The following is a 22,268-nucleotide window of genomic DNA, read 5'->3' as shown; positions in this document are numbered from 1 at the left end:
TAAACAATGTTTCATCTCAGAGAGGCTCCGGTGGAACTTACTGGCGAGGCTTTAAGATTCTCTGGACACAAAGCTGGGAGCTAATGACGCTAATAATCAATTCTAATAACATTCTGCTATTTTGGTCCTCTGGCACATCTCTGCAAAAGAGAACACATGAAACATCTTCACACGCAAATACCAAGCTGCTGAGATGAGGCAGGATCACATGAGGCTTCGTTGGATCCTAGCAGAGGAACCAACAGGAGGAACAGGAAGACGGTCCAGGGACTCCAACATCTCAGTAACAACAAGGAAAGAAACGTTAAAAAGCCTTTATTGTAGTGGCTAAATCACACAAAATAAAGATGTCCAGTGCTGCCTTCCTGTTGATCCTGTGATCGTCCCCGTTTTCCAAAGGCGACCGACCCGTTTTTGGTCTATGGTTGAAGGTACAGTGTGAAGGATTTAGGGGGACCTGTTAGTAGAAATGGAATATAGTAATCAGGACTATCTTGTCATTGGGGCATAATCACCAGCGACTAAGAATTGTTGTGCTTTCGCCAGCTTCGACTGAGCCCTTCATGACTACATAGGGAGCAGGTCCTCTTCACAGAGTCCGTCACGTTGCACCGCCATGTTTCTACAGCAGCCCAGAACGGACAAACCCAACACTGGCTCTGGAGAGAGCCTTTCACGTGTTGCCGTTACCTGAAGGCCACCATAGATCCCGACACGCTCGTAAAGGGAGGGCTGATCGGAGAGGTGTTCAGTCACCACTAGACTACACACTGCTCCTTTAAGAGCAACCAGTTATCTCCTCTGAGCACAGTCAACCGTCTGAGGCTGTTCTCACACACTGGTCCTAGCTATACGCTATTATAGCGCATTACTTTTGGTAGTTATAGATCATAACTATAGTTCGTATATACAACCCACATTCGTATGTAATCCACTGTGAGCCAGAGCAGATGATGTAGTATAAAGAGTGACCCAGGAGATTACTATTTGTGAAACCAGAAGTCAACTCTGACCTATTTGACGTGTAACTGCCGTATTTCAATGACTACGCTTCCATAGTTATTTCAACCCAAGCCACCATTTCTTTCCTAAACTTCCTATCCGAGTGTTTTTGTTGCCTGAATCGCTGGACAGTCGTAGGAAAACCTCGGCCTGGGAGTTGATTTCGTCTCACAACTTTAACCCTTTCGCAGTGTGCTTTCAGTTAGTTGTAACATTTCGGTCGCCTACATATGTGTTATTCAGCGTTTGGTCAAGCAAACACAGGAGACTGCTGTTAAATGGAGTCCATATTGACATATTTTACCTTAGTTTACTTTGAAAAGAAGTTGCGTTAAGTACAAGCTTCCTTTTATCATGTAACAGACTTACTTTAACCCAGACCACGGTCTTTTGCTAAACCCAACCAAGTACTTCTGTTGCCTTGAGCTAACCAGGTAAAGCTAAGGAATGAGTCAGACTGACGCGCTGTCCCTGATGTGTTGCATGTATCACTGTCCAGGCTTGTCCTCGTCTTGTGCAGAGGGGTATTATGCAGGGTGGGAGGATTAAAGAGACGCAACAGCCTTCAGTAACGGTATTATTGATTTGTTTTAATATTATCATACTTATAGTCGAAGGTCATTAGACTCCATTCAGAAGCCCGGAGCAAGAAGAACATGCTAATGAAATCCATCCAAAATGTTAGTGAAGACCTACGAATGGTATTGGATGTATTTTACATCTTCCCTGCGGTTGGCCAAACAAACGTGGTGATAGTTTAACAGCCGGGTGCAAAGCACAGCAGAGAGGTGGGAAAACATTTCACGCTCTCTCTCTCTCTCTCTCTCTCTCTCTCTCTCTCTCTTTAGCTCTCCACCTCCCCTCCGTCATAACACACACACACCACACACACACACCACACACACACCACACACACACCACACACACACCACACACTGACCTGTGGAGGGACCCCACCCCGCAGGAGGGTTTACCGTTACTCACCGTAATGACGGTCCCTGGCATCGGACATGATGGTGGGCATTACCCCGGAGTCAGGGCACCTGATGATGATGATGATGATGATGATGATGATGATGATGATGAGGGGAGGAGCAGAGACACAGTGATGATACACAGACATGATACAAGGTGAAACAGGAGGGAATGTAACCTGACAAATACAAAAAGGAGAATGAGACGAGAACAAAGCGGAGAGTTCATTTTTAAAAGACACTGCATGCATGCAACGAGACGGACACGCCACATAGAGTCATTTGATCCACTTTGATTTGTGTAGCGTTAGAAATTGAAAAGCAATGCTCGGTGGTGACTGGGGAGAGAGACGGAGTTGCCACGATGTCTACATAGGGCGGGGCAGCCCTCCAGAGCTGCTAAAAATGTTAAAAACGTTTGTTGTTTGGGTCTAACCAGTGAGTGGTGAGGGGAGTAACTGCTCCGTTGATGTCATATGCAGTTGACACAAACGCTCTGGTAGCCAAGGCTGCCAAGGACAGGAAACCTTTCTCACGTCAGTTAAAGGAATATGCCGATTTCTAACTTTTAAATTGGCTTACAACAAGCAGTCCTGCATTCATCCAACTCATGGCAGTGTTCCTCTGGCTCTGGAAGACAACATCCCCATTCTTAATCTAGAATGAAAAATAAACCGTCTGAGGAAGAGGTAATTGGTTGTTGTTGTAATATGTTCAATATGCATCAACAGAAAAGAAAGCATTAGCTGTATTTGATTACGAACATGCTTTACATCTACTGGCGGGGGGGGGGGTAAACAAGGCATTAGGCTCTCTACTGCCTCTGGTCCAGTTCATGTCTGTTTGTCATTAAATAGCAAGAAACCAAAAACTAGCAGAAATGGGATGAATTGTAATAATTATGAAATGACCAAACTCTGCTTTTGGTTTTTAATTTAAGACATTCTTAGTTGTTGGTTTAAAAGATAAAGGTTTTTCTCAGGCCGAGACAACCGGACGATGGTTTTACACAAAGACAGAAATAACTTAATATCCTTCGTTTGCCGAATTTACAACAAGGCAGGAATAACTACAAATTCATCGTAGACATCATCACAAAAAGTTTACAACAACGGATCTGTGGTTTCTGTTTACTGTATTAATGTGTGTACAAGGTAAACACCCCCATCAGAACATGGGATGCACCTGTTCAGACACACTGTGGCCACGGTACACTGTGAGATCAGAAGTTCTTATGCCAGATCATGTATTTCCTCATAGGGTCTTTCTTTAAATTTAAATACAGTAATTGAATCATCTTGAAATCAAATTTAGGCCCAGATTTAGGCCCCCACTAATCTGAGGGGAGGCATTTGTTTATGGTGGAGTGCAGAGGATGAGGTGGAGTTAAGGTGGAAACAGGCTGCAGGGTGAACAAGCTGTGGCTGGTCGGGTTTGTCCTTCAATATCCTTTGGGCTCTGCGCAGGCACCCCACCTCACCGATATCACCGGCGCTCGATGGATGGGTACCAGTGATGCTCTTGGTGGTTTGAATTTCCCTGCTGAGGAGCCCTCCTGTCCCGGACCTTACACAAACCATGTCAACGTGTTCTTCAAGAAATACAGCCGTTTCTGAGGATGGAGATGTGTGGCGACCACGTCGGGGAAACCTAAAACTGTTGCTCCACCTCAGCTCCATTGATGATGACAGGGGGAGGGGGGGGGGGGTGTCTTTGCCTCCTTTTTCCCCATAAAACCAACAATCAGCTCCTCGGTTTTGCGTGTTAGAAACATATATTTTGTGGTGTGAGGCTTCACATCCCTTACGCCGTGTGTCGTGCCAGCTCTGACGTTGAGTCAAACACTTCAGTGAGCCTCTCGGCTCTGTCTGCACGATTGGTAATGTTGAGACTGGCCCCGCGTGATTCACAGTTTGGAGGAGCTGCCTGTTAAGTGGCTCATGAGCGCACACTGTAGCTGCATTAGGAAACGTCAAAATACAAGGTCCGTAGCTTTAAAGTTGCGCTGGGTAACATTGTGCGCTGCCATTGACTGGCGGTTACACACCAGTGCGGACCCAAAGGCTCTTTGCTGACATCCAGAAGAGTCCTGAACACAGCAAAATAAGAAGAAAAGTGCAAATCATACCTCTAGTATTAACTATCTTATAACGTAGCGGCTCGTTTTGCGGCGGACGTGAGGTTGGTAGGTTTGGATGCTGTTGCTCTGGATGCCACATCATTGCGGAGCTGGATGGATTGAGTTACAATCGGTCGGAGTGTTGCGTCCGCGCTCTGAACCCGATCATCCTGCTCTGCTTTGCCTCAATGTCCGTCTACTGCGGTCAATGCAGACCACCGTGGAGGTCTGAATTGGATTACAGTGACAGTTATGAATCGATCTTCTGCACGGCAAACTATTGACCTGTATGGATCCATGTCTTCAAATAAGGTTTGGTGTTACTTAGTGTGTGAGGAATGAATCTTCCACATGAGGAAGAGTTTCCTCCAAAGGAGCATGACATCCAGGTCCTGGTAACGTCTGTTGAGGCTTTCAGTAGTTGTCCTGTAGGCTCTTCAACTTCTGTTTTTGTTTAAATATATGTTTAATGATTTTGTACATCTAACACGCCATGCAGACATAGAAGAACTCTCCCCGATTAGGACATATTGCAATATATAAAATACAAAAATCAATACTCAAAATAACATAAACATCCACATAAAGGAAAATAATGAAACAGAAAAGTTCTGTCGTTGTGTCTGCAGCGGCCGCTGTCCTTTACCGGAGTGTCACACTTCCAAAGACTCACCAAAACTCACCAAAGGTGCAAAATTGGTTATTCAGAGCAAGCATCCACACGGCGACGGCCGAGCCGGCGGCTTGCAGCTTCCAGCGCTAACAGTGCTGACAGGCCTAGCAGCGTTTAACCTGAGGGTGAACTGAAGGGTGGGCACTACGCTATCGAGCCTCTGGGATGTTGTTTCATGAATATAGGTGCAGCTCAACCGGTTCGGCACCACGTGACGGTTGATGCCTTTAATTGTGGTACAAAGGCTCAGAGAAATCAACTTCGTTCCAAAGAAATCACCAAAAAACGTTGCTTCTTTTGACAGAAACAACAGTTTGAAAAAAATCTATCGATGGGCATATAAATCCTGGCCTCATATATATAAACGATGAGACAAATCACCCGACAAGTTTGGGGAGAAGGAAACAGAGGAAAAAACAGTTTTTGTTTCTTTTTCTTTTTCTTCCCCAAATTCTCAATTACCAGGTTGTGAGTGCATGGGGGGGGGGGACACCAGGACCTCAGTTTCATCTGCCTTCATATCTGTCTGTGCTGTCCTCAGCATCAAAGGAGACCCAGCAGTAGCGAAGCACAACAGACCTCTGTTCTTTCAGAAGGAACAGGGGTCTTGCTGGGCAGAGAGAGAAAAGGATGCGACCGGTGAGCTATTTCAGCATAATTGACGGATCCAGGAAAAGGTAGCTGGAGAGACGGCGACAATAGGACCGCCTCAGCGGGACACAAAGACATGCGGCCCATAGCGTCATTCTTGAAATGGGCTCTCATCCTGCATTCGGATTTCTCAAGTTGTTCAAAGGGAAAGGATGCTACAGCACTGACAGCGAGGTAGACGCTAGAATGAGAAAGGGTTCTGAATGCTTTTAATGTCTTAAAGGTGCAGCGTGTCAGAGCCGGACAGAATTTTATCGTTTAAACATTAAATGAACTAACATTATCTAGACGGGCCAGGAAGAGAGTACCTGGTCCCAACCACGGCCAGTTCTTACACGATGCTATTTCATCATTAAAGTCACTTTTTGGCATGAAAGTTTCAACAACAATGTTCAAAATACCATTTGTCCAAATATCTAGAAAGTACAAAAGAGCATTAACACAACTAATATTGATACATATATATTAAGTGTATACATACATGCATGTCATTTGTTTAGGGGAGGATGGAGGGGAAATGATTTTCTCTCTGTAAACTCAGGCTTCTCTGCGTGTCAATACCATGTATTTTGGGTGAAGTCGATGACACATGAGGCCCACAGGGAAGGTCTCCTCAGGTAACACAGCTCCAGTACAACCTCTTGCTCGCTCATTGTGATTATTTCTTTGCTGTGAATGAGGTTGATTATGCTCCTCGCGTTCCCCTGCTGGTCTGAAGCAGGGCTCTCTCGATCGCTCACCTGCACACATCATTAGCATTTAGAGAGGCTGGGATCATCCTGGGATCCGCACCAACACACACACACACACACACACACACAGTTGAAATCCATCAGAGGTCTTTAGACTCTCACTGGCACACACAAAAGTAGAAAAAGGAAACAGCAGAAATTTCGGATTAGAATTCTATTTCCGTCGGGCGACAAGCGTCCGTCACCGCGCGGCTTCGTCCTCGGTGTGAGGCGAGGCCAGACCAGGACGGGGCGATCGTACGACTTCTTTGTTCACACTTGAGGTGGAAATGCAGAGTCGCAGCAACAGCAAAAAGGTGTCCTGATAAGATATATATCTTTTATTTCCTCTTCGCTTATGGAAGATCTGGATCCAGCTCGGGCGATCTACGGCGTACGTTCTGATCTATGCTGGAGCGTTGGGGTTTCACCTGTCGATATCACCTTTGTACAGGATCAGGATCACATCATTTTGAATTACATTCCCATCAGTGGGGGCTGTTGTTTCAACTGTTTTGTTAAACCAGGCTCTATTTTCATTTCTCTGCCATGACAGCGAGCCAGAAAACTTTTTCCAAGTTACACATGACGATATTCGTCATTGTCCTGATAATGGAAATTCACCACGTTTCATAATATAAATGATAAAATCCTATATCCCATCCCTACTGCAGATTTACAACAGCTATATACGGGGGTTTTTTCAAACCATTTGAGACAATAGAATGCCTAAAAATCTGTTACAGACGTGAATCATGCAGAGCCTCCATATGGTGACAGAAGTCACTTTAAAATGACAAACATGAACATCCCTCAAGTGGCGTAAACAGCATTGAAACCTATTCTTGTTCCACCGTGCTGGACCAGAGTTCACAGAATGAATGTCTAGCTGACAAATCTGATACATTTGAATCCATACCATAATAATCTGGCCTGCTCTCAATGCAGGATCCTCAACAATCCACATACATGTGGTTTTCAAAAGTCTGAATTGAATTTTAAGCCAACAGAAGACCATTTAAATAATTACATTTCTTAGAGGAATAGCATAGTTGTAGTAGAAGTAGGAGTAGTAGGAGTAGTATTAGTAGTAGGAGTAGGAGTAGTAGTAGTAGCAGTAGTAATATTAGTAGTAGCAGTAGTAGTAGTAGAAGTAGTAGAAGTAGTAGGAGTAGGAGTAGGAGAAGGAGTGGTAGTAATATTAGTAGTAGCAGTAGTAGTAGTAGTAGTAGTAGGAGTAGGAGTAGAAGTAGTAGTAGTAGTAGTAGTAGTAAGAGTAGTAGCAGTAGTAGTAGTAGTAGTAGGAGTAGTAGTAGTAGTAGTAGTAGTAGTAGTAAGAGTAGTAGCAGTAGTAGTAGTAGTAGTAGGAGTAGTAGTAGTAGTAGCAGTAGTAGTAGTAGGAGTAGTAGTAGTAGTAGTAGTAGTAGTAGTAGGAGTAGTAGTAGTAGTAGTAGTAGTAGTAGGAGTAGGAGTAGTAGCAGTAGTAATATTATTATTATTAGTAGTAGTAGTAGTAGAAGTAGGAGTAGTAATAGTAGTAGTAATATAAGTAGTAGTAGTAGTAATAGTAGTAGTAGTAGTAGTAGTAGTAGTAATAGTAGGAGTAGGAGTAGTAATAGTAGTAGTAATAGTAGTAGTAGTAGTAGTAGTAATAGTAGGAGTAGGAGTGGTGGTAATGGTAATGTTAGGGCAGACCTATAGATTTTGTAGTAAAACCTTTGCTCCATTGATTTGTTGGTCCAGTCACAGAGACATGTTTAAAGCGTTTACTTTGCACAGTAAGGATTACAAATCACATGAACAAATCCGTCTTGTTAGGCCTCGAGTAATGCGTTTGTGTCCGGTCGGCCGGTAGTGAGGAGCTACCGGCTGCTGTGGGCGTGGCTTTAGGTGCGTGAGGCGACTGCTTGGTTCCAAACAACAATGGCGGCTCCTGAGGAGGTTAGCTTAGCTGCTGCGCTAGCATCCAGTCTGTCGGAACTGGAGAGTGTTTCTTCAATGAAACAAGAAAGACAGAAGGACTCTGAAGGCTTTTCTCCTGGCCGACGGCAAGAGTTTGATTGACAGATAGTTCAAGTCTTTTTATAAAGAGCCCGCCTTTTTCCCAAACAGTCGCTTCTCAGGTGGCGGTTGCTAGGACGATCAAATATGGTGAATCAGTGTAAAGCATACATTTCCAAAATGTACAAAAACGTGTCCTTGCTATTATACTAGTATTGTTTTTACTCCCCTCCTGTAAAAAAAAAAAATACTTTAAAGTTTTAAAATGTGCTCCACTCTTTTGTCATTACTCTGAATGCAAAGAGCTGCATCTGTTTTTATGAAATGAATCAAGTGTATTCATATTTTTCATATCTCAGCGTCCGTCATAGTCACACTGTTGTACCAGAGTACTGGGGGAGCAGGATCACACTCCGGGGTTCTGATAGTAATCAAACACTGAACTCAGCACGCTGTCAGTTTACTTGGCTTTGTACACTATTTGATCACGGAGCTAATCGGCCGTCCTCGTCACTCAATGTGATGACGAGCACCACTCTGTCAACCCCCCCCCCCCCCCCCCGCTAATAATAATATGTGCAAATTACACTTAATCACTCGTCATTCAGGTCATCTTCAAATGGAGCCGCACGGCAGCCACCTAAACACATTACATCGTGACACGGCAATTATGGGTTATTTAGGAATAATGGCCGCCTCTCTTTGTGCGTCTCTCGGCCGCTTCTTTACGGTCTTTACTGTCTGATAATACATCGTCTCTGTTCTCCCTTCAAAAACCAACATGGGCGACTTTGATTTCCAACGATTTTTGTTCGGGAGATGAATTCAAACTTAGTTACTAACCCACGTGATGTCTACTTTTTGCGGCAGTATGTGATCACACTAGTGTGGGATGCTTTGGAGGTTTGAAGAATTCTTTAGCGGCGTTAAACTCCTCTATCTTTTTATTATATCTTTATTTGCTCTGGACTGATCAGCATGAGTCACGACCAGTAATTTAGTCCTGTATAACAACGAACAACATTCATTACATGACTCATATGCACACACACACACACACACACACACACACACACACACACACACACACACACACTGAAAAGAAGTCACCTTGTCTCATTCAAGGTGTCCTTGATTTATTCTAGTTCAACACACACATTATCATTATTTATCTAATCATCTCTTTTCTTTTTGTAGAAGTCTGCTGCTTGTACGTATCCTTACATCGACATCTTACCGTTTTTCTGCCGGTCTGGTGCTTTAATAAAAAAGGTCTGGCTTTTGTTTTTCGTGGTAAAGGTTACAGTCGGCATTCATTCCCGAGTTCATGGTCTCAATCTCTAGTTTCAAGTCTTCTTCGATACAGCATGGTGTTCATTTCGTACATCATGGTCCATTGAGAGTCAACCGGACCATGAAGGACCACTAGGCCGAGCCTAATCCCGTCTCTTACGGCGTCTCTTTGTCACTCCTCCGCATTCCAAATACGGTGACTTCCGTTCGTCGGTTGCAAAAAAGCCAACACGGCGACGGTCGTATTCCAAGACGGCGACGGCAAAATCGCTTCAAAACGGCACTCCACAAACCGACGTGTGATGTCACGATGACTTCGTCCACTTCAGACATACAGTAGATTCTAACAGTGAACGTGAGCTTGACTCTGTGGACCCACAGAATGTTTGTATTCTTTTTTTACACCCAAAAGTAATAAATTACTTATTCTATTGAACAGGTTCCCATACACTCAGAACATTCCCCTGGATGCTCTCAGTGTCATCTCCCAATTCATTGTCCATGGAGCGGATCTGTTACACTTGGACCGTCTTAGACGACACGATTAAAATGTATGAAGTTTGTAAACAGGGGTGGTTCCCCTTTAAGTGTGTTGATGATCAGCAACTCACTGAAGTCCTTCTTTACAGACTCTCTTGTTTAAGCTTCTCGATTGTGAAAACGTCTGTTACGTTTACTTGTTTTACGTTTAGAGTAAATTAAAGATGCCTGGTACAAGGTGATGTCATATAGGTCAAACTATTGGTTATGAAAGTAATGGGTAGTTGTAGGCTTGCAGCCCTGGCATAGACATGTGTGTGTGTGAGAGATAATATCAATGGAAGCAGATATGCAGATGAAAGTGTGTGTGTGTGTGTGTGTGTGTGTGTGTGTGTGTGTGTGTGTTAGTCTCCAGATGCTCCGCCAAGGTCTCAGAGCGTATTTTAACCACACAGCACCCCCTGCTGGTCGTAGACCATTTCTAAAGTCCTCTAATGCAGAATAGACATAAACATACTCCTTAATTCTCTCTCTCTTTCTCTCTCTCTCTCTCTCTCTCTCTCTCTCTCTCTCTCTCTCTATATATATATATATATATACATATATATATATATATATATATATATATATATTATTTTATATTACATTTTTAAGTATTAAAATAACTTAAATGAGTACACTTGCTGGCTCACTTCTTGCTTTAAATGTAAATGATATTCCCCTCCGGTCATATAGGTGGCGCTAATGCATCTTAACGTTGCCTGGTCGTCGCCACAAAGTAAGACATGCGCAAGAGCGGAAATATTTGAACCTTGGAGCTTGCCGTCGTTGCCACAGGACGTCACATTTGTATTCCTCGTTTCCAAAAAGCGCTGCAAAGAAAGCGTCCCTGTTCCATACATTCTGCCCTTTGAAGTCATTCGTGTCCTGTACTGTGTTCTTGTTTCATAAGGAGGACTTTGAAGCCAGTTATGTTTACGTTATGTGGAAGCAGCAGATAAGCTAACAGAAGACGCACTGACTCCTTGTAACGTTAGCCTTGTTTTCATCTAACGCTAACGTTACTGCACTTGTAGTCCGAAGCCTTTCCGCCAAAAATGATGACCTATTCTGACTACGACTCTGACGGATACTCGTCTAACGAAGACGCGGACTACGTCCCATCAGGTGAGCGCGGTGAACAGCTCGCGTTGTGCAAACGCAGTGCTTCTGAAGGGAAAACACCGTATGGAAGGTTCTAGTGGGTTTGAATGCTTAAAGTTGAGCTAATTAACGTAACACGTCTGACGACCAACGTTTAGCATAAAGTCATGAGCACGGTAAACCAGAAACAGCTGTGGTGGCCTGACCCCTCGACGTCACGCTCTCCCGTTAGAGGTGGTCGACCATTTGTTCAGACAGTGCACGCGCACCTTGATCGCGAGGCTGCTGTAAGTCAAAGGGTGGTGCGCGTCACATCGCGTCGTTTGTCACCAGGCCGTCTATTACCGTGATTGGACTCTTTTTGACACATTGTTTAATGTGTAATTTACAATCATCAGCTGCTGTACCGAGGCCTTGTATTGAGAGGTGTTTCTATTATTGTGTCCTCAATGGGGCTGAATATTAGAAACGCCTCTGAATAGAATGTACATCAGATCACCAACTACGCTCAAAATATGGAATTTAATTGGACAACAGACATTTGTAGAACAATAACATGTTAAAATACCGACACGACACGACTTTGCTGAAGTTCTGTAAATTGTGATATTGGCCCTGTTATATATATCTGTATATCTAGATATCTGTATATCTATATATCTAGATATCTGTATATCTATATATCTGTACATCTAGATATCTGTATATCTATATATCTGTACATCTATATATCTAGATATCTAGATATCTGTATATCTATATATCTGTACATCTATATATCTAGATATCTGTATATCTATATATCTGTACATCTATATATCTAGATATCTGTATATCTATATATCTGTATATCTATATATCTGTACATCTATATATCTAGATATCTGTATATCTATATATCTGTACATCTATATATCTAGATATCTGTATATCTATATATCTGTACATCTATATATCTAGATATCTAGATATCTGTATATCTATATATCTGTACATCTATATATCTAGATATCTGTATATCTATATATCTGTACATCTATATATCTAGATATCTGTATATCTATATATCTGTATATCTATATATCTGTACATCTATATATCTAGATATCTGTATATCTATATATCTGTACATCTATATATCTAGATATCTGTATATCTATATATCTGTACATCTATATATCTAGATATCTAGATATCTGTATATCTATATATCTGTACATCTATATATCTGTATATCTAGATATCTGTATATCTATATATCTGTACATCTATATATCTAGATATCTGTATATCTATATATCTGTACATCTATATATCTGTATATCTATATATCTAGATATCTGTATATCTATATATCTGTATATCTATATATCTGTATATCTAGATATCTATATATCTGTATATCTGTATATCTATATATCTATATATCTGTATATCTAGATATCTGTATATCTATATATCTGTATATCTAGATATCTGTATATCTATATATCTGTACATCTAGATATCTGTATATCTAGATATCTGTATATCTCTGCGTGTTCACCTCCTCTTTCTCATTCCCTCCTCAGACGACAACCTCAGCGAGGACGACATCAATGAGTGTGAAAGGGAAGAGCCTCTGCTCGAGGGCGACGGTGTGCCGCATCCGCACGATGTCAGCAAGAAGAAGAGGAAGAAGACGGACGTCGGTGTGAGGTGAGAGGCTCGAGACAATGCTATTTGAATATCATCACACCTACAGGAGCACTTAGAAGCTCTCTGCTCCTCGAAAGTCCCATGACAAGCCAACGAGTCTGTAAATGAGCCGAAGGCCCCGATCAAACCTTTCCTCTGGAACGTCGTGTAATTACAAGGATGCGACGCGTAAATGCAAAGCTGTCTGCGACACAGTTGAGGCTCAGTTGACGTTAGGCTCCACTTTTCCTATTTCGTTCTGATGTGGACCTGAAACTAAAGTTTTCTCCGACATCTTGGATGAGTTAGCGTTTTATCAGCGTTTTATCAGCGTTTCATCAGCGTTTCATCAGCGTTTTATCAGCGTTTTATCAGCGTTTTATCAGCGTTTCATCAGCGTTTTATCAGCGTTTTATCAGCGTTTCATCAGCGTTTTATCAGCGTTTTATCAGCGTTTCATCAGCGTTTTATCAGCGTTTTATCAGCGTTTTATCAGCGTTTCATCAGCGTTTCATCAGCGTTTTATCAGCGTTTCATCAGCGTTTCATCAACGTTTTATCAGCGTTTCATCAGCGTTTCATCAGCGTTTTATCAGCGTTTCATCAGCGTTTCATCAGCGTTTTATCAGCGTTTTATCAGCGTTTTATCATCGGCTTTTCCTGAATTCTTGAGCAGAGACGTCCGCCATTTTTAACCAGCTGACACAATTCAGTTGCATTTAGTACAGTTTTATTTTAAACCCACTAGCAGGTTTGAAAAGCAACTTTTGTTGTTGTTTATTAATGATTGGCGGCGTTGGAGCGGTGTCATAGGGCACAGAAGACATGTTCATGCTTGTTCTACTTCCTGCCGTGACTGTGCCGTCTCCACAGAGCTGCAGGACTTTAATACCCAGAGAAGTTGAGAGAAGTTAACCCTCTGCTTGGGTTCACATCACTCTGTGTCTTTACAGGGATGAGAGCTGTTTTCATGCTTTTTCTGATGCTCTGAATTTAGCAGCTTACCTTTTATTCACTGGTACCCCTCGGACAAATCCACAGGAAGAGGAAGAAAGGAGTGCTGAAAGTAGACGAGGAAGAGAGGGACGGAGGCGGAGCCGAGGAGTCGCCGCCGCCGCAGGAAGAGGCGGGAAGAGTCACGGCGGTACGGGAGGACGACGACGAGCGACAGAAGAAGAAGTCTGACGACCTCTGGGCCAGTTTCCTGTCCGATGTCGGATCCAGACCCAAAGAACCCTCGCAGTGTAGCGCGGCTCAGAAGGTGAACGCTGGGGCCGTGTCTTAACAACCAAACATTCACAGATGCATGGAGAGGCTTGTTTGTTTTGTTGGACCTGAATGAACAACATGAAGCATTGATTATCAAAGCTGCCGTGTCCTCTGTGTGTCTGACGTCCTCGTCTCTCCTCAGACTCGGGAGGATTCCTCAGGGGTGACGGTGGCTCCGTCGAGCACAGAAGCAGCAGCATCAGAACCCGCTACGGTCACCATCACTAAAGTGTTTGACTTTGCTGGAGAAGAAGTTCGGTGAGTCCTCTGAACATCATCGCCACACTGAGCTGTGTTTGGAACACGACTAGATGTTATCGTTTCATTTTTTCACACCTGGACCTCCTTAAATGAAAACGTTTGAAGCTCACAACTAAATAATAATAATAACCTTTCAGTGAATAAGAGCTGCTGGCGTCCTCTTGAGATTATGTTCCTCTATACATTCAGTGTAACCAACATACAACACAACCCAAACAAATAGCCTCCGGTGGAGAATCGACGATCTGAAGTTAGTGTTCACACCGACCAGTAGGAGGTGCCAATAAGTCCCGCAGACGCAGGCCGGATGAGTCATCATGAAGTATGGTACGTTAGATAGTAGTTATTATAATAGTAACTTTATTCATGAAGCACCTCTGAAAGTTAACAAAGGTTCAATTTAAACTATAGATGGAACAATAGAAACAAATCAATACAAATGATTAGAGAACATTAAGAAACAGATTCATCAATATCGTAAATCTTGTCCTGTGTGTTTGAAGTAGAAGGAAAGCAGAATGTGTCACACATCCAGGTGGAGCGATGTCAACGTCTGAGCCGTGTTCATTCAGAAACCCGAGATGATCTCAGGTGTAATTCATCTGATTGATTATGTGTGAAGCCGTGCACTCTGTAATTACACCAGCGTGAGATTAGCACGGGGACGGCGGTTGTAACTTATCCGACGGAGCCTCGTGAACGCTGCTGGCTCTGAGCTGAGCTGTGCTGGTTGTAGACCGGCGCTGGTGTTAGGGTGACCTCTGCTCCGGTGGTTCACAGAGTAGCCAGGTGCCCTCGTGTCTTTTTGCTTCATCCTCCACGGGACTCCGGTGTCTTCCCCTCGCCGAACGCTCCGTGTGATTACGCCTGCACGTAATCGGCATACATAACCGGGAAAAGCCCGTCGGTGTCGCCGTGATGGATGCACGTGGTCGGGGGAGTCGGTGCGGCGCCGGCGTTCCCAGAGGACGCAGCGGTTGTTCCTCATATAGCCCCTCTGTCTCATCCCCCACGGTGGGACGCGGACAGATGTGTCTCTCTGACTGTGTGTGTGTGTGTGTGTGTGTGTGTGTGTGTGTGTGTGTGTGTGTGTGTGTGTGTGTGTGTGTGTGTGTGTGTGTGTGTGTGTGTGTGTGTGTGTGTGTGGAGGGAGAGGCTGGCCTGCATCCTGTTTTATTCTCTACTTTTCAACACAGGTTGAGCTGCAGCTCAGCAGCTGTGGAGATGAGATATGTGTTGATGGATCTTGGTCTTTTGTCACAGCTTGGACAGGATGCTGCTCCTGTGTGATCACATGCATTTGATAAGGAAAGTGAGCATTAATCAACATTTGATTTCATAGGCTTTGTGTATATGTATGTAAAAATCATCCGCGCGAGACGCAAATGTCATTTTTTGACCTGTTTTTATGTCAAGAGGTCTTCAGAGATTCGTGGTGGTGAAGGGTCGGTAGCGTCTCCACCACGCGGCGCCAACTGTAGTAACTCTGGTCCGTCTGCTGCCATTTTAAATCCAGAGTCGATCACGTTGTGCGTCTGTCTCCCACTGTCAGGGTGGATAAAGTGGTGTCGGCAGACTCCAAGGAAGCTAGGAGTTATCTGAAGAGCACCAGGCAGGAGGAGAGTGGCGACGAGGAGGAGGAGGACCCATCGCCGGGCCAACCGGCTCTTCCTGGCACCAGGTATTCATAACGACCACCCCCCCCCCCCCCCCCCCCCACAGTACGGCTTTGCAATATGTCGATATTATATCGGTATTGTGATATGAGACTAGATATTGTCTTGGCTGTTGTAGACATGTGGATTTAGTGTTGTATCTGTGCCCGCCTTCCCTCCAAAACCCCCCAGACAGGAAACGGGAAATCATCTTCTAACAGACAGGAAGTACAGTTTGTCCACCAGCAATTTCCTATTTATCTCTCAGCACTGTGTGTGTGTGTGTGTGTGTGTGTGTGTGTGTGTGTGTGTGTGTGTGTGTGTGTGTGTGTGTGTGTGTGTGTGTGTGTGTGTGTGTGTGTGTGTGTGTGTGTGTGTGTGTGTGGGCAGCACAACAGGAAAGAGCCATCTGAACCACTCCCCATTAACCTTGTGTGCATGTGCTCTCTCACACACACACACACACACACACACACACACACACACACACACTCAATTAGTGTTTGTTTGTTGCAGACTGAACTAATGCTCACAGTAATATAACATAGTAAAACATGCAACGTTTTAAAGTTAGTCAGCCTCTACCTTATTAATAAGACTTTAACTCAAGTGATTAGGAAATAAATGACGGTATTTGTACTTGAATATTTGCTGACTGCTTCATCTTTATGTTTTCCATTTATTTTCCATTTATGTTGAAATTGACCAGATTTCTTTCACACCAGAATCAGACGTTTTGACATCTTGTGAATCCCAAACTTACAGGAATGCTACTTTTAATCAAACGCGTTCTTCCTGACGGACACACCACTCTAACGGGCACATTTCACAGAACGCTGAACGACTCCTTGAACTCAATGTTGAGCTGTATGTTGAACCTAATGCGTCAACCTTCACACATACATTCATCCTGACCGCATGAGACGAGGAAAGTCTGCAAAGCACATCTGCAGCGTACTAGAAGACCAGGCTTTACGCTGATGTTCTCTGATTGGAGCCGGTGGAGTTCACAGCGTTTACCCGGGGGGGGGGGGGGGCAGGGACGTAACACAACGTGATGTTTTTCAGCCATGAGGAATACACACCAACAAGAATCACAGAGCGCAAAGCTACATGAAGTTCTGATGTATGAACATATTAAGAGCACAGATGACGAGACTCAGAGTGGATGTTATCGGTCTAGGAAGGAAGTCCCAGCCTGCTCAGTGACACGGGGGAGGACCTAGGACACGGGGCAGGATCTAGGACACGGGGGAGGACCTAGGACACGGCGGAGGACCTAGGACACGGGCAGGATCTAGGACACGGGGCAGGATCTAGGACACGGGGGAGGACCTAGGACACGGGGCAGGATCTAGGACACGGGGAGGACCTAGGACACGGGGCAGGATCTAGGACACACCGTGTCTTGACTGGGATAGAGGACTTTAGGCCTGTGGTTGAAACACTCTGCAGTGCTCTAGTGTGAGCTTCTCAGGGTTGTGGTTGTGGAATGCCAACATGGCCGTCGTTCAAGAGGCTCGCGGTGATTAACAACGGTCACGCTCCAGCCAATGACATGCTGGTTCTGCTGCGGTCCCCAGTGGAACATCATCACGCTCACACTAAATGACCGACGGCTGCTTTCTAGAAGCTACATTCCAAATGTTCTTCAACAGAAGATGGCGCTGAAGTGCTGAACGGGTCCATTCCTTATTGTTGTGACATTTAGACGTGTGTGTGTGTGTGTGTGTGTGTGTGTGTGTGTGTGTGTGTGTGTGTGTGCGCGCTTTTATTGCTGTCTTTGTGAGGACCAATTTAGCACTTTCCCTCCTCTCTACTTCAAACTTTTCCTTTTTTAAGTATAAACTAATTATGTTAAAAATAAGTTGTCAGTCTTTCAGGCGTCCAGGTAGAGTAGTAGAGCTCTCTGGTCTGTACAGTTCATCCAGAGACAGATGTTCTTCATTTCTTCTCTACCCATTGACCGATCGATTGTTTGAATACTCTATAGAATTTCCGTCGGCTAACATTTTCTCCCGATGCTGAAACACCACCACCGTCCTTCTTCAACACAGGAGGAGAACCACGCCACATCTTGTCGACGAAGGCTTTCTTCTGGTCAGCACAGCTTCATGGTATCTCACCCGTTAGTCCCCGTTTCAGCTTTAGAGACGGTGCTTTAAACAGCCGAGCTGGAAACCAGCACCACAGTGTCTGTCTTCATCGTTTCGTAGCTTCAGCACAGCTTCACCGCGCTGTCATGAAGCGGAGGCGTTCTTTAGAGGAGAGTACTGTGGAGTCTCAGCTTTGAGTCGAGCTCATACATTTTCATCAGCTCCTTTAACCGCCTGCTGCACTCCGACTAACAAAGGATACGTGACGGAGACGCTTGCTGATGCTAAAAAGCGTCTCTGTCATACTTTAAAGTGTGACTCCATGAATGAATCCATCAAAGCTTCAGTGACGTGCTGCTGTTGGTACCGTGTGCTTCCTGCTTTGTTTGACATGTAAACAGTACTTTTGATCAGTGAGCTGTTTCTGTGTGTCTTTAGTGTCCCCTAACGTTAACGTCCCCCCCCCCCCCCCCCCCCGGGGTTCTTGTTTGCAGTGCCAAGCGGCCGGCAGGCGTGTCCAGCATCTTGGGTCGCATGGGGTCGAAGAAACAGAAGATGAGTACGCTGGAGAAGTCTAAGATGGACTGGGACGCTTTCAAGTCGGAGGAGGGCATCACCGAGGAGCTGGCCATCCACAACCGGGGCAGAGACGGGTAAGAGACGGGACCCGGCCCTCACATGTACACCCAATCACTCTGAATACAGTCATACTGGAGCTGGACTTCAGTCAGGCACTTGTTGTGGGATAAAGATGTCAAATCCGTTGGCCGACTCATCAAAGTCGGTCAAACTGCTTCATCTCCATCAAACCCGACGGATGTCACACATTGCTGATCTGGGACAGTTTTAGCTTATCACAGATAAATCAATATCCACGTCTGTCGGTCGCTAAGTAGGAAGAAACAGCGGTACAAACAAATGCCAGAGACGTGTTTTTAAAAAGGCGTTTTGTAGATTTGACCGGCTCAGAATGGACAGAATGTGATATTAATATTACAGAGAGCCAGCGGCTCTTTTAAGCTACATTCTAGAGTGTCCTTCAGGATGTCAGTCCTTCAGGATGTCAGTCCTGGTGGGTGTGGAGGTTCTATTTTAGTAAAAACAAAGGAATTGTGCTCAGACTCTTAAAGTGGAAATTCCATCCTGTCGTGCGATTCTTAATCCTTGTGTGCATTTTCTGTGTCTACAATGGAGAAAAACGCCCGGCTGTAATTCTGCAAATACTTCAATATTGCAACACTTTCATCAGTGTGCCGGAGGCTCGGTAACCATTGTGACTTTTAACGGCCATTTATTTAAATGAAAATCTTCAAGATTGCCACTTTAAATTCAATAATCCCAAAACGCTGACACAGCTCAACCTCAGTGAGCAGCCCAACGGGAAAACGCTGAGTTCTTAATTATGAGAGAGCAGCGGGGGGGGGGGGGGGGGGGGGGCATTGATTTCATATGAGCAGGAATCATACTGCAGTCTGGAGGGAGGGGGGGGAGGGAGGGGGGAGGGAGGGGTGGAGGGAGCCAATGGGAAGACTAGCTACCCTCGGGTAATAACATGAGTCTGCCACACACACACACACACACACACACACACACTCCGACAACATATTTAACATGTACTAACTTCCAACCAAGCAGAAGGATGGGGGCTAATTTAGAAACACTTAGACACAACAGGCACTCAAATCATTCTACACACACACACACACACACACACACACACACACACACACACACACACACAAAACAGGAAAAATTGCGTAACTGCTTCCTGTGCTGAAGTGGAAAGAGAAGTGGTTTTAGCGGTGGGAAAATGTGTGTGTGTGTGTGTGTGTGTGTGTGTGTGTGTGTGTGTGTGTGTGTGTGTGTGTGTGTGTGTGTGTGTGTGTGTGTGTGTGTGTGTGTGTGTGTGTGTGTGTGTGAGAGATGAGCACATGGCTCCTATACTCTCTGATGGATGGATGGATAATGTTCTCCGTCTGTGTGTGTTTTCAGGTACGTGGAGCGGAAGAACTTCTTGGAGCGCGTCGACCACCGCCAGTTTGAGAGAGAAAAAGCCGTGCGACAGAGCAACACCAAACAATGACACGAAAGACTGACTGCACACACACACACACACACACACACACACACACACACACACACACACACACACACAGTGGAACAGATGTCAAAGCTCCCTGTATCTCGATTTCTCTGTCTCTAATGTCAGAGTTTCTACTCCCCTGGTAAAGTTAGCTCAAAGCGGAATCTATTTCAGGACTGGGGGGGGAGGGGGGGTTAATAACTGGCTGAGTTTGAGTGTTTCCTGAGCTTCCATCCATGAGAACCAATCAGAGTCGACGCTTCACACTGAAGAAGTGAGGTCACTCCTCCCGGTTCTTCTTCCTGACGGGGCTGATTTAGGAGTCAGTTTTAGGATTAAAGAATAAATTCAGGTTTTGTTTTACTTTTGTAGTTTTGTTTCTGTATTTTTTTTATTTACATATAACATTGTACTCAAGTTAAGTCTGACTGGTTATGAACTACTACTAAAACAAAACCCAGGATGAAGTAAACCGGTACAATCACATTTTGAACATTTTGAACATTTCTGACTTTGGACTATCCAAAAAGACAACGAAGCACACTCCTCATACAGCGGTTCATGGGATGTCCTACGAAAAGTTACTCCTCAGTTTTCCTGCGTTTTTTTTCTTGCGAAAGCCAGTAAACAAATATTTGCTCGTTACGTCATACAGTGTTTTTTTTACAGAAACTTCCGTCTTCACAGAAAACTCAGATTGTTGTTTGGGTTAAAATAACCACCGAAGTATCGTTACCGAAGTGACAAAACCATCAAGGTTGACTTTTCGTGTCGTATCTATGAATTACTTTTCGGAGGTATTTGCTGGGAATGCTTGACGAGACCAGCCTGACTTTTTCTATGGGGGAAAAAAAAAAAGCTTATGTCATCAAAAAAAGTTGAAAGATTGAAGTTTCATTCAAGTTCTACACACGTGGGCGTCAAAGGCGGGGTAGGTAGGTCAACGTCTTCGGTATTTTTTGTTACATCCCGACAGCTGCCCGTGCTTTTATATCTCGTCACTGGAGTCTTCCACACGCTGCTAGCTTAACAGCTGGGAGCGCTAACAGCCATGTTTGTTGTTTACGTTGATGATGATCATTTTGGGGGTGTGGCTTCGGAGGGAGGCCTGAAGAGGCGGGCTGTCAGTGTTGCCGACTTGGCGACTCTCTCGCTGCATGTAGAGACTTTGGTAGGTAGAGATTCTAGCTACTTTCTCTGGAAAAGAGTTTGCGACACTGGGATGTGTTTTTCGGTTGGATCGTTTTTTTTCTCTTGCTAGTTTCTCAAGATTACCAACGGAGAATAGATGCTGGGGCTCCTCATGAAGACAGTAACGGTTAAATCTGTCCTTTTGTGTTCAAGGTTTTGTAACGTTCATGACATTGTTGGGTTTTATTGTTCCAATGTTCAACTGAATTTGAGTTTCCTTTGTGTTGTTTTTGGGGGTTGATGTAATGCCTTTAAATGTTAACGTTTTCATGATTAGTAAACCATCATGGGACACTGAGACGGCCTGCTCACCACTGGATTGATGGTGACGTGTATCCATAGTCAGGTGACACTGGACACTGTACAGAGCACCGTAACGCCGATCGATGCCACAGCAGACGTGGAATCAATCGAACGGCGTCTCATCCATCATATCGGAGGAGGACCACACCGGCCGCCCGTCCCTCAGGTGCTGTTCGCTTTGTCCTGCTTATGAACAAACATGGGGACGAAGACCGGGTGCGAGTGTTAGTTTGACCGTGGAGTCTTGGTGCAGCTCTCTGTTTATTCATGTAAATATTAGATATTCAATAAACACAAACGGATCATTTTGAATATGCTGGTTGATTTGTTTGTTTGCTGAGGTGTCAGACTGTTTGTTCTCAGAAGTAGGCGGTGAAGAGCCTCTGCATCCATCACTGTTCTTCTTTCACCTGGAACCCCAAAAGGATCAATAGTCAAGGATGAGACGTTATGAAATAAGTAATCATGTGAATAAATTGTGTGAAAGACGCTAAACCAAAAATCTTCATTATTTAGGATTCAATTTAAGCAGCCTCCTAACATTTATGTTCCCATTAAACACAACTGTGTTTTGTTTTTTTATGTATCAGATACTTATGATAATCCACAGAAGTCCACATTTAGAGGACTTCAAGGAGATGGATGTATAAAAAACAAAACCCACAGG

At 44.3% G+C, this 22,268-nt stretch overlaps 1 protein-coding gene across 1 annotated transcript; it reads left to right on the top strand.

The window, feature by feature from the left end:
* The first annotated feature begins 10,753 nt into the window (after nt 1-10,753).
* On the top strand, nt 10,754-21,913 carry cfdp1 (craniofacial development protein 1). Its single transcript, XM_068723541.1, has 7 exons — nt 10,754-11,091; nt 12,639-12,765; nt 13,785-14,004; nt 14,155-14,270; nt 15,826-15,954; nt 18,519-18,677; nt 20,017-21,913. The coding sequence occupies exons 1-7, from the start codon at nt 11,022-11,024 to the stop codon at nt 20,105-20,107; spliced, it is 912 nt and encodes a 303-aa protein (XP_068579642.1). The 5' UTR covers nt 10,754-11,021; the 3' UTR covers nt 20,108-21,913.
* Nucleotides 21,914-22,268: the final 355 nt, after the last annotated feature.

Source organism: Cebidichthys violaceus, unplaced genomic scaffold (genome assembly GCF_023349555.1).
Source record: "Cebidichthys violaceus isolate CVI_PGR_0920_01 unplaced genomic scaffold, fCebVio1.0.p SCAF_3, whole genome shotgun sequence".
Taxonomy (NCBI): Eukaryota; Metazoa; Chordata; class Actinopteri; order Perciformes; family Stichaeidae; genus Cebidichthys; species Cebidichthys violaceus.
The sequence above is the reverse complement of the archived record's forward strand: the minus strand, read 5'-3'. Positions and strand labels throughout refer to the sequence as shown.

Excerpts from the sequence above, each read along its gene's own strand:
- cfdp1 (XM_068723541.1), top strand. The coding sequence starts at position 11,022 with ATGATGACCTATTCTGACTACGACTCTGACGGATACTCGTCTAACGAA. Across the intron at positions 11,092-12,638 it reads CGCGGACTACGTCCCATCAG|ACGACAACCTCAGCGAGGAC; the intron begins GTGAGCGCGGTG and ends TTCCCTCCTCAG. Across the intron at positions 14,271-15,825 it reads TTTGCTGGAGAAGAAGTTCG|GGTGGATAAAGTGGTGTCGG; the intron begins GTGAGTCCTCTG and ends TCCCACTGTCAG.